The following is a 12,784-nucleotide window of genomic DNA, read 5'->3' as shown; positions in this document are numbered from 1 at the left end:
GGGGAAGGTACCATTTAAAGTTGCAATCATGGGCGTAGGCAAGGGGGGCAGCTGCCCACCCCCCAAAATCAAGCAAATAAATAAAAATGCTTAGCTAACTGACCAATTGTGTCACAGATAATTCGGTTTTGCCCCCCCCCCCAATCCTGCTTATGCCCATGGTTGCAATCCCATGCTGTTAGAGAGTGCCTTTGCCCATTTGTTTCAGTGAACAAATGTGTGTCCCAACTGCATAAGATCAGGCTGTAATAAATTGCAAAAGCATTAGGGTGCTTGTTTTATGAAGGCCATAGTCATTCCAGTGAGGTAGTGTGTTGTGATGGCTAAAGTATTGGAGCTGGATATGGGACACCCAAATCTAGATTATTACTAGCTGTGAAGCAGGTGTTGTTGGGCAAGTTGCAATAGCTCAATCTTCTTCATAAGGCTGTTGTGAAACTAGAAACATAGCTGCTCTGGAAGCCATCTTTTGGCAAGGTGAAATTGCTTTAAATATAATTCTCTGAGCTCTTTGCCACCATATAAAATCAATAAAATGTATCCCTTACCCGCATTGGTTTCTACAGCCACAGCAGGCACTGCTGCCCTCCAACAGCTTGACCAAATGCACACTCCTCCACTGTCTTTTGAGACAGACGGATGCCAACAACTACTTTCAAAGCCTCAATAAATGAAAATTATTTATGATGCTAAATTGGTCATTTTTATTGTTCTGTTTCTCTTTTTAGGTGAGGGAGGCGGAGGTATTGTCCACTGTATTAGCATTGTAAAGATGATTACTGTCTGAGTGGAACACGAGAAAGAGGCAGAATATGCCACTGAGAGTCATGATATGGTAAGGCAGGCCTCATTAGTCAATTACTTCTAATGGATTGTGCAAGGCCCTGTGCCACTGTCCCAGCCAGCCTAAACACCAGCATGATACTCCAGAGAGAGGTTCGCTTAGGCACAGAGAGATTTTTTCTGAGTATGGATCTAGGAGTCCAAATCCACATCTACAGTTCCTGCTTGCCCACTCCTCCCATGAAATCCCTGTGGGTGGCAACCAAGCTAATACACTTCATAGTGAAATTGTCCATGCAACTACAATGGTACCTCAGTTTACGAACTTAATCCATTCCGGATGTCCGTTCTTAAACTGAAACCGTTCTTAAACCGAGGCACGTTTTCCCAAATGAAGCCTTCCGCCGCCAGTGCCCTTCCACCTTTCAGATTCCGTTGACCGACGTAAAGTTCGCAAGCAGGACACTACTACTGGTTTTGCGGAATTTGTAAACCAAATCTTTGTAAACAGGGATGCTATTAAAACCCAGGTACCAATGTAACTTTAATTAACACAAAACGGAAAGGCTATCCCCTGTACACTCTACTGTAGCCAGAACACAACAGGGCCCCATTCACACCATACATTCAAAGAACTTTAAGTAGTCATGGCTTCCTCCAAATTCCTCCAATTCTGGGAGTTGTAGTTTGTTAAATGTGCTGAGAGTTGTTAAGAGGCCCTTATTCCCCTGCCAGAGCTACAGTACACAGAATTCCCTGTGAAGAGTGACTGGTTGTTAAACCCACTCTGAGAACAGTAGCTGTCTGCCGGAGGAGAGGACAGGTGGTGGTGGATGTGCAAATCTGAGGCTCACTGCAAGTTATCCTTTTAAGGCTAAACCATTTAGTGTGACTTGAGAACCCTCCCTATGGCTACCAGCTCTTGGTTTCTGGAGTTTGTTATGCACCTGTCTGCATTTAAAGAGTTAGTTCGTGCTAGTAAAGTTTTTGTCTTTGCTTTTGTTTTCCTAACAAATTGTCTGCCCCTTTCCCCTTTAGGCAGTGAAACCGAAGAAAGGACTGAAAAGTATGTGTGCTTGTGTTTCCACACTTTTATGACCCTTTCAATATTGGCTTTGGGTGGAGATACTTTCCCATAGTGTCATCCAGTAGATGTAACATTGTCATCATCAGCTTGAGGCAAAAGCAGAGCCAATAACACTATGGCCCAATGTAGTAGTGTGGGTATTTTGGGAGAAAATGCATTGGATTTTTTTCTATGCTAATTAAGCTACTTTATATAAGTTACTGTGTATAGGGAAATTTCCAGCTTTCATCAGAACATTTTTGCTGCACTAAAGAGTGATCTAATTCAGTGTGTTTATTTTACTTGAATTTTGTAAACAAAGCTAAAAAAAGCGACCCATCTTGATTTTTTTGTCCCAATACACCACTGGCATTTGATCTGAAATATTTGAAAGGGAAAATTAAAGGGCATTCATTGCTCTTTTGCTCTTTAAACTGTATATTTTTTTATTGGAATACTTAAAAACATTTGAGGAAAATAGCACGTACTTCGTGTGCATTGTTTAATTTTAAGAAAAAACAAATTACTAAAAAGCTTTTGACAATTCTGATAAATTTTAGCATCCAAAGAACTACACATGATATGCTCATGATACGAATACTTGCTAGGGACAATCACCTGAAAAACATTAATTCCAACTTCGAAACAACAAAGATTGCCTACTACTCTGTTTGCTATGGATGTCCACTCATAGTTACAAATGAACTTAGAACACTAAACATTCTCCATGGAAAAATAAAGCGCCTGATAATAAAGGTGTAACACTGCAAATCTTGCTTTGCCCATTGAGAGCCAGCCTTTGGGGTGTTTAAATCCACACGTTTTACCCATTTGAGTTCCCCACTCTCTTCCTTTATTGGCTTTAATCAAAATCCAGCATAATGGGTTATATCCAGTCATTCCATTAGCACAAGGACTTCTATCTGTGTAACAGGAATTTATCTCCTTGTCTTGTGCTTCCTCTGAAATCTGCCTCAGAAGGAAAGGGAGAGGTGGAAGTCCTTGTACTAATTGAACGACTTTGTTAGCTACATCCCTAATTCTGCATCAATGGTGCCCGTAGTTAGTGCTAACCAGATTCCATCTCAGCCAGGGATGCCAACCCATTTCAAAACCAAATTTGAGACCTTTGTTAAGTGTTGATCTCGGTTCACAGGGAGCCAAAACACAGGATCTATGACGTATGTGGAGTTCATTTGTCTATATATTTCTTGTCTCTGGAGTTCCTGTCAAAATATGGTTGGCCTTGGATCTCCCTTGTTGCAGCAAGCCCTTTTTTAAGTTTATGCTGGGATAGATTTTTGAGACTGCAAACTCTGTCTTATTCTAGGCTCCATTGATGACGTTCTTGGTGATCTCCTTGGTGATGAAGGTAAATAAGCAGTGAAATGGAATAAGGTGTTTTAAAATTTTGTAGGAACCAGTTTGTCAAGTAATAATTTCAAATGAGGCACGGCTACTAGAGGGAGGGCCTGTTCCATGATGGTGCCCTGGTTGTAGAGTTCCTTCCCCTAGTAAAATCACCTGGTGTAATCATCATTTCTCTTTCAGGTGCCAAGTAAAGTCACACTATTCATACACACTTCTAATAGTTTGCACTTTTCTTTTTTAACTCTTGTTCTCACTGTTTTGTTGGGTTTGGGGAGGTTGTTTTTAAGGATCTATGGTCAGCTTTAATTTTTGTAAGAAATGTTCTGTTTTAAGGGAGATATGGGCAAACATTTTCCAAGGTGACTTAGCTGTGATGGCTGCTGTGCAGTGAGAAGAATGTTGAGGCCTCACTGCATTTCAGAGAGATGGAGACAACCATTGTGTCCACCATGCTGGCCTGCTCATGTACTTCACGACTGATCTACCTGGGTCTATGTATATGCAAAGTGTGCTCAACTGCAGCTTGTTTGTTGAGATTGCCAACATCAGAGGTTGTTCAGGTTGCAGTGCAGCTATTAGGACAAAGGATATAACCTATGCTGCAACCTCCTAAAATCCCCATCTCTCATTCCTAGATGACGTTCCCTTTAAATCCAGCAAACCTGCCTCGTTTGGTAGTAGTGCAGGAAGATCCAGAGGAATCGCCTCACAGACCAGCAAAAAGTAAGGAATGGCATTGCTATTTGTGACTTTAATGTTTAGGCACACACACAAAAAGATAGCGGTACTATGGAGCCCCTTGAGAATTCCTCCTTTATTGTTTTCCTCCAGCATCTCTCAATTTGCCCTCTGTTTCAAGAAACATTCCTAAGTAGAGACACTACTGAAATCTGAGTAATTCTGAGGGTGTTTCAATGAGGCCAGTGAAATATTTCAGGTGTTGTTTTCTAGGCTACCATATTTTATTATTATTCTTGCATATCCTAAGCTCTGGATTTTCCACCCCAGGGGCCTCCTGGGGGATGATGTCTTCAGCAAAATGGTTCTTGAAGAAGAGGAAGATGCAGAGGTGAGGGGATAAAAAAATAAGAGTGCACATCTCCTCTGCAAGGTAAATGAAGGCATTTCCATTGATGCAACTGGACAGCTACTGGTGTTTTCCTGCAGGTTACTGCTGTACCTGAAAACATGGCAGTGAAAGGATGATATACATCAACTTCAGTCATGGGTGGTGGGGAGGTCATGGACCTGTATAACTTTTCCAACCATTTCCCACTGGGGCACAGTATTTGTCTCTTTGGAGTATGAGCCCCAGATTATGTGCTTTTGCTGGCAGCACTTGAATTAAGTGCGTTGGAGTGCTCGGTTCCCCCCCTCTTTTATTGAAAGGCAGCATGCAAATACTGCGAGCAATTAAGCAATAACTTGTGTGTTCATTCATTCACCCCTAAGGATCCTGATATCTCAGATGCAGACCCAGGAGCTCTTCTAGAGACCTTGAAGGTAAATTGAGAAGACTCTCTTGTTTTCATTGGCAGGGCAAAAATAAGTTGAGTGTACTGTGCTCTGCTAGATGTGAAAAGGTGGAATACACTCATTCTGAGTATGTGTGTTCTCTCCTGTGCCAGGATATAGATGACATGGACGCTGATCTTCTAGGCATAAAGAAAGCACCTGCTCAGAAACGGGGGAAGAATATGGCAAAAACTCAGCCATTGAATGAGCCAGCAAGTTCTGCTAAGAAAACATCAATCACTGAGAGACGTAAGACTCCTTTGTTTCAGGACTCAAGTAATACTCAAATTTATGTAAAGAGCTACTATAGTAGAAACAATATTTTAGTGGCACCTGTTCTTATTCTTATCATTACTACAATTTATTACTAGCCTTTCACCCTAATGTCCCAGGGTGGATTACAACAGTTAAAACACAATATAACACTATATGAGAAACAGTTTAAAACAACTTAAGCCTTTGAAGCAACTTCTTGTCATCCTTATGGCCATGTCTATGATGATCACTTATTGATTAAGGACTAATGACATCCCTGAGAAAAGGAATGGGTTGTCCCCTTATCGGCTTCTAATATTGCACCTACAGAATCCTCTCCAGACTTTTCAAAATGTCAACTCACACCTGCAAAGACCATTTAAGTTTACATTGACTTGAGACAGAACTTTCCTTGTTACATTAGAATTGGACACAAGCAAAAGTATCTGCTATACCCGTTGTTTTAATACAGGAGACTCAGAAAGTGGAATCACTAAGAATCCCAGCTCTACTCTCACCACCTCTAGAAATCTGAAACAGAAGTTTTCCTTTGAAGGTAAGCTCTGTTTGTTAGCATGAGAGGGGGGCTATTTGTGTGTGTATGTTCGTACACATGCACACACACGTGCATGCATGCATGCATGTAAAATGCATTTTTAAAAACCTAAGTTTGAGCATACAAGTACATCTGGATGGGGAAAGGTTAGGGTGTGACAGGGACACATTTATACACAACCAACATGGGGCCCACTGATTCAACACTGTGCTACTTCATTTTTAAAAAATAAGTTTATTTATAATTTTCATTTATAACAAATAAACACTTCAACAAAAAAAAGAATTAAACAATCCTCACATATCAAACCTTGACTCCCCTCCCCCTCTTTCAGCGGTTCCATAAATTTACCCTTCTTCTTCTTCTTCTTCTTCTTCTTCTTCTTCTTCTTCTTCTTCTTCTTCTTCTTCTTCTTCTTCTTCTGCACATCCCAATTAAGTCTCTTTATTCTTTTCCAGCTAATGTCTTAATTTGTTTACAATTTGTAAATATTCAATAAATGATTTCCATTCCTTAATAAAAAGTTTGTTGTCTTGATTTCTTATTCTTCCGGTAAGTTTTGCCATTTCTGCATAGTCCATTAATTTCTGTAGCCATTCTTCTTTCGCAAGGACTCCTTCTTTCTATTTTTGGCGACTATCATTCTTGAGGCAGTCGTTGCATACATAAATAAATTTCTATATTGTTTAGGTAACTCTGATCCCATAATTCCCAAAAGAAAAGCTTCTGGGTTGTTGTTTTTTACAAATGTTATCTTAAACACCTTTTTTCGATTCATTGTATATCATTTCCTAGTAAGCTTTAACCTTATAACAAGACCACCACATATGGTAAAAGGTACCTTCTTTCCCTTTGCATTTCCAACACATATTCAATTTTGATTTATACATTTTTGCCAATGTACTTGGTGTTAGATACCATCTGTATAACATTTTCATATAGTTTTCTCTTAAACCATAACATGCCACAGTCTTTCCCATGCTTCCATGTCTATGTTATGACCAATATCTATTGCCGAATGTATCATTGAAGATTTCACTTGTTCATCTTTTGCCTCCCATTCCAATAACATCTTATACATTTTAGACATCACTTTAACTTTACAATTTAGCAGGTCTCTCTCTAGTTGAGATACTTGTTCCCCAAACCCCCGTTTCCTATCTTTTTTGAATACTACATTCAGATGATAATATTGTATCCATGTTGTTAACATTCCTGAACAATCCTTAAACTTTTAATTTAACTTCTCCATCTTCCTCTTTTAACAAATGTTTATAAGTTACCCAGTTTTCCCCCTCCTCCTCCTCCTCCTCCTCCTCCTCCTCCTCCTCCACCACCACCACCGCTATAGCTTCTACTGGTGTAAGCCATAGTGGTATTTTTGTCTCCAATAATTTTTTATATTTATCCCATACTCTATACATTCCCTCCCCTAATTATATGGTTTGTAAACCCTTTATGTGTTTTTACCTTTTCATACCACAAATACGTGTGCCAGCCATATATGTTATCATGACCTTCCAAATCTAAAATATAAAGATTCTTCAATAACAAAACACTGTGCTACTTCAGAGGCCATTTTGCTGCAGGAGTCTATCCAACCCTAAGTGATGGGCATGGAACAACAATTCACCAAAGAAAGGGCTATTAGGCATCATAAAATTAATTTACTAAGTACTGGAGAAGGATTCACTCTATAGCAGGGGTCAGCAAACCTTTTCAGCCGTAGGCCGGTCCACTGTCCCTCAGACCTTGTGGGGCGCCGGACTATATTTTTTTTGGGGGGGGGGATGAACAAATTCCTATGCCCCACAAATAACCCAGAGATGCATTTTAAATAAAATGACACATTCTACTCATGTAAAAACACACTGATTCCCAAACCATCCGCGTGCCGGATTTAGAAGGCGATTGGGCCGCATTAGGCCCCTGGACTTTAATTTGGGGACCCCTGCTCTATAGTGCTAGCTTCAATCCTTTCCTAGTAGTGCAGTCTCTTTCTTCCCAGGCATTGGCTGACATGGCAACTTTGCTGCTCTGTTTTGCTCTTTGTCCGTTGTTTTGAAATGATTGCCCACTCTCTTAGATGTATTTTTTCTCCCACAGATATAGACGACCCTCTAGCTGGTCTTTTGTCTGATGAGGAAGAGGACATGGTGAAGAAAGCACCTTCCTTTGCCACAAAAAGTGTTCCAGAAACAAATGCTGGGACTTCTAAAGAGAAAGGTTAGTGAGGATACCAGAATTGCACTATTGGCTTGGTTTCTTTTCAAAGAAAAGCACATCACACATTTGTTTGTGCAAATGAAACGGTTGGCAGTCTTTATCTACTCATCAATGCTTGTGGTAGCATTTGTGGAAGAAGAAGAGTTTGGATTTGATATCCCGCTTTATCCCTACCCGAAGGAGTCTCAAAGCGGCTAACATTCTCCATTCCCTTCCTCCCCCACAACAAACACCCTGTGAGGTGAGTGGGGCTGAGAGACTTCAGAGAAGTGTGACTAGCCCAAGGTCACCCAGCAGCTGCATGTGGAGGAGCGGGGAAGCGAACCCGGTTCACCAGATTACTCTACCGCTCTTAACCACTACACCACACTGGCTCTCTGGAAGTCTGTGAGAACATAAGAGCCCTGGTGGATCAGGCCCAGCACCTATCTATTCCAGTGCGCTGTTTCCTACAATGGCCAACCAGATGCCTTTGAGAAGCCCACAGGCATGGCGTGAAGACAAGAGCCCTCTCCCACTGCTGATCCCCAATAACTGGCATCCAGAGGTGTTGTGCCTCTAATCCCAGAAGGGAGTATACATCCATCATGACTAGTAGCCATTGATAGCTTTATTTCCCATGACATTGTGTATTCCCCTTCTAGATCTATTTATTTGTTTATTTTTTTAAAAAAAAATATTCCACTTTAAGCTTCGTAGGTCTCAAACTGGCTTGCAGCAATTAAATATACATAATTTAAAACATAAATCAAATCTCCAACATTTACCTATTTTTAGCACACACACACAAAATACCCCAATACAGCTAGTGGCTGTAATGGTATATTTTTTGGCAACAAGTTCCATGGGTAGCATTCAACTAAGTTTTACAGCAAGCAGACTCACTGAAAAGAATGGATCTAACTTAGTCATGTTCATTAACTTGCATTGTGCTAACGGGAATCCTTATGCAGGCTTCTGCTAGTAGGACTGATTATTTGAATCTTGCTCAAAATATTTAGCATGGAAATTATCAGCGATGTATTGGTCACACTGTGAGTATAATCTGAGCGGTTCGTGATTGGGGAGGGAAGCCCATTAGACCAGTTCTGTAATAGTTAGACCTCATTGGTGCAATCTCTTTCGATTCCATTTATTAGGAACACCTGTGTCTGCAGCTCCTGGCCACATCGCTGCCCCCGAACGGAAACGGGATGAGTTAACATTTGAGGTTGATGGAGATGATCTCATGGATGCCATGGGGTTTGGTGAGAGCCCGAAGACAGAGCTGAAGTCTGGAAGAAAGGACGGAGAGTAAGTAATCTCCCTAAAACTCACTAAAATGGAGTGAATTGTGCGATACTTTCAGCTTAAAGGAGATTAATGGCATGACTGGAAAAGTTGAACATTTGGGATAAGCTAAGGCGAACAAACTCATAGTTTGCACTGTTGCTCCTGATTTAGTTGCAGTGGACCCAGGAGAGGGCTGGCATGACCTATGAAAAAGACTGTGTACAGTTCTGGTCCCCTTATCTGGAAAAGGGATATTGTTGGGAAAGGTTCAGGAAAGGGCAACTAAAATGATCAAGGGGATGGAGCAAACCCCCTGTGTTTACAGCATTTTGGACTTCTTAGTTTAGAGAAAAGGTGAGTTAAGAGGTGATACAATAGAGGTTTATAAAGTGATGCATGACATGAAGAAAATGGATAAAGAAAAGTTGTTCTCTTCTCATAGCACTAGAACTTATGGACATCCCATGAAGCTGAATGCTGGAAGCTTCAAGACGGGCAAAACAAAGTACTTCTTCACCCCTACAATCAATGGCCACCAACTGGAATGGCTTAGAAAGAGAATTCAGACAAATTCATGGGGGACAAGGCTATCAATGGCTACTAACCATGAGGACTATGTTCTGGCGAGGCAATAGCCTGAATAACTGTTACTGGAAACTGCAGGAGGGGAGAGTGCTGGAGGCAGCATTTTAAGACCTATTTCTAGCATAGAGGTGTAAGACTCCCTTCTACTAATTTCTGGAAACAGCCAGACTTTTTAGTTCTGAGCCTTTATCAGAAACGGCCCGTGTGTTTTCAGTTTTTTCTCATCTGTTGCACAGTTAAAGTAAATGCTGGAATAATAGCTAAAGGTGATCAAAAAGCCATTAAGATTCTCCTCTTGACCTCCACATTCTCTGAACTGATTATGTGGGTTAGTTGATAGAGTATTTGCATTTTGTTTTGGCAGGGAGCAGTCTCGTCCCGCCCGATCCATGCTAGATGAATTGCTTGGGCAAGGAACAGCCAAAAAGCTTCTAGAGAGACCAAAGACAGGAGAACACAAGGAGTTCAAACTGGACAAGAAATATCAAAAGCAAGCAGGCAAGTGCCATAGGGGTGATGAAGCCTCTCGTTGCTTCTTCATGGACACAGTATTCTGGAAAGGTCTTTTGCCCCTCCTCCCAAAACACTGGAAAAGCCTGCAGATGAAATTCAATTCTCTCAGAGGTTGTTTGATGATTGAAAATATCTTAGATCTGTGGTGGGGATCTCCTGACCCACAGCCGAATTTAATCCAACCCACAGCCATATCCACCCGTGACTTCATTTCCCCCACCTAGAGCTTATCTGCCTCTCCCTCTCCCTCTCCCTTTGGGCTGCTATGCCTGCCACCTCCTTGGCAACTGTACCCAAAGCCTGTTCCTCTTGCTTTGCCAGCTCATGGACCAGGGTTTGGTGCCACCATGGTTTCCAGTTCTACTTCACAAGCTGAGCTCTGGCTCCTCTTCCTTTCGTAAGCAAGACACGCCAGCCCCCTTGGAGAGCAGATGGTGCCTTATAGCAAGGTAGACCTGGTCCATCTAGCTCCTTACTGTCTACTGTAGCTGGCAGTGGATCGTCTGGCTTTCAGGCAGGGGTCTTTCACAGCTCTACCTTGAGAGAACAGAGATTGAACCTTGGACTTTCTCCATGCACTCTGCCACTGAGCTACTGCTTCAACTTCTCATTTCTTTATTTATGAAATAAAGACTTATGCCCCAAACAGGAGGCAGCTGCACACTGTTTTCTACCTACCTTTTAGACCTGCTAGTACCTGGAGATTTCAGGGCTTCCAAGGCAGGGCTGGGGAGCATGTAGCTCTCCAGATGTTGTTGGATTCCATCCTTCACCATCCCTGACCATTGGAAGCCCACCACATCTGGAGGGCAACACATGGGAAAGCAAGAGGGGGGACGTGGCTGTGCATCCCATCAGCTTGACTCTCTGTGCTCTTTTTGTGTACAGAGAAGGAAGATACTTTGGGAGATGAGTTCACTTTTGGAGCCTACCAACCCACTGTGGCCATGATTCCAGAGGGAAGGCAGTCAAGACGACAGTCTGTCAGGTAATGGTAGATGCACAAGCCACAAAAGGTGGTTCGGTCTCCCACAAGGCTGCTTGTAAAATCCTGGCTCTATTTGCAGGTTTTCCTCGGAGAATCTCAGTGAGCTTAAAACAGACCAGAAACCAGCGACTCCTCATTCTGACAGCCCTGTGCGCAACAGGACTGCAGCTGATTGGCTGGGGTTGAAAGAGGATGATTTTAAACTGCCACCTTCACCTCCGCTAAAGGAATCCAGCAAGACCAGCATGAGAGGAGCCACACTGGATAGGCCGCCTAGCCCTTCTGATGCCGAGCCCCCCATTCCTACCAGCCATCTTCCTTCTAGGTCAAGAGCAGCTGCTGAAGAAGCAGCACCAAAGCATGAACCCATCAAGGATGATGGTGGGGACAGCTGGCTGAGCAATGTCTTATCTCAGAAGAGAACTCGAGCGCAGGAGAAAGAGAGGAGACCTGTGTCCTCGGAGATTCACCGAAAGGAAGTGGATCCCATCACTCTTACCAGGTAAGCTCAGAGGCCGCTTGAATTCTGCACTTAACGTTTTTCAGATTCTCTAAACTGTTTTCCAAATTCAATATGTATATTACTATGCAAATTTCACATGGGCACCCAATTCATGATGCACTTAGCCATTGGTGTTGCACATGTCACCCTCCCTCATTGCAAGTCTTGTAGGCTGATTTTTGGGGAGAAGTATTGTGTTAACACGGGTGGTGCTGTGGGTTAAACCACAGAGCCTAGGGCTTGCCGATCAGAAGGTTGGTGGTTCGAATCCCCGCGACGGGGTGAGCTCCCATTGCTCGGTCCCAGCTCCTGCCAACCTAGCAGTTCGAAAACACGTCAAAGTGCAAGTAGATAAATAGGTACCGCTACAGTGGGAAGGGACCCAGGTGGCGCTGTGGGTTAAACCACAGAGTCTAGGGCTTGCTGATCAGAAGGTCGGCGGTTTGAATCCCTGCAACGGGGTGAGCTCCCGTTGCTCGGTCCCAGCTCCTGCCCACCTAGCAGTTCCAAAGCACATCAAAGTGCAAGTAGATAAATAGGGACCACTCCGGCGGGAAGGTAAACGGCGTTTCCGTGTGCTGCTCTGGTTTACCAGAAGCAGCTTTGTCATGCTGGCCACATGACCCGGAACAAATGCCGGCTCCCTCGGCCTATAGAGCGAGATGAGCGCCGCAACCCCAAGAGTCGGACACAACTGGACCTGATGGTCAGGGACCCCTTTACCTTTACAGTGGGAAGGTAAACGGCGTTTCCGTGTGCTGCTCTGGTTCGCCAGAAGCGGTTTTGTCATGCTGGCCACATGACCTGGAAGCTGTACGCTGGCTCCCTTGGCCAATAACGTGAGATGAGCGCCGCAACCCCAGAGTCGGTCATGACTGGACCTAATGGTCAGGGGACCCTTTACCTTTATTTTGTTAATTAACTATTCCCATACTTTGGATTTTGTGTTTGTTTGTTTTCAGCCAAGGGGCTCCGTCCGCCTATCAGCAGTCTGTTGCCCCAGTAGATAGGCCTGCCAGACTGGAACAACCTGGGTAAGAACTTACTTGCGGGCTTCCACATGGGCATTGTCATTGGGCACTGCAGGAACAAGGATGCTCGACTAGATAGGCCTTTGGTCTGATCTAGCAGGACTTCTCTTAGGTTAAGTCC

General features: G+C 43.1%; 1 protein-coding gene across 2 annotated transcripts in view; it reads left to right on the top strand.

Moving 5' to 3' along the window:
- The window catches only part of FBF1 (Fas binding factor 1), a 35,050-nt gene that overhangs the window by 708 nt on the left and 21,558 nt on the right, over nucleotides 1–12,784 (top strand). For both annotated transcript variants that reach the window (XM_035104513.3, XM_088661573.1), the window contains exons 2-15: nucleotides 729–835; nucleotides 1,822–1,849; nucleotides 3,180–3,221; nucleotides 3,856–3,943; nucleotides 4,229–4,289; nucleotides 4,673–4,723; nucleotides 4,849–4,984; nucleotides 5,463–5,546; nucleotides 7,653–7,772; nucleotides 8,912–9,065; nucleotides 9,994–10,127; nucleotides 11,031–11,130; nucleotides 11,210–11,632; nucleotides 12,595–12,666. In XM_035104513.3, the coding sequence (XP_034960404.3) occupies nucleotides 833–835; nucleotides 1,822–1,849; nucleotides 3,180–3,221; nucleotides 3,856–3,943; nucleotides 4,229–4,289; nucleotides 4,673–4,723; nucleotides 4,849–4,984; nucleotides 5,463–5,546; nucleotides 7,653–7,772; nucleotides 8,912–9,065; nucleotides 9,994–10,127; nucleotides 11,031–11,130; nucleotides 11,210–11,632; nucleotides 12,595–12,666 (1,496 nt within the window). In that variant the 5' untranslated portion in view covers nucleotides 729–832. The remainder of the gene's footprint in view (nucleotides 1–728; nucleotides 836–1,821; nucleotides 1,850–3,179; nucleotides 3,222–3,855; nucleotides 3,944–4,228; nucleotides 4,290–4,672; nucleotides 4,724–4,848; nucleotides 4,985–5,462; nucleotides 5,547–7,652; nucleotides 7,773–8,911; nucleotides 9,066–9,993; nucleotides 10,128–11,030; nucleotides 11,131–11,209; nucleotides 11,633–12,594; nucleotides 12,667–12,784) is intronic.

This window comes from Zootoca vivipara, chromosome 2 (genome assembly GCF_965207765.1).
Source record: "Zootoca vivipara chromosome 2, rZooViv2.hap1.1, whole genome shotgun sequence".
Taxonomy (NCBI): Eukaryota; Metazoa; Chordata; class Lepidosauria; order Squamata; family Lacertidae; genus Zootoca; species Zootoca vivipara.
Note: the sequence above shows the minus strand (reverse complement) of the source record. Positions and strands in the feature narration are given on the sequence as shown.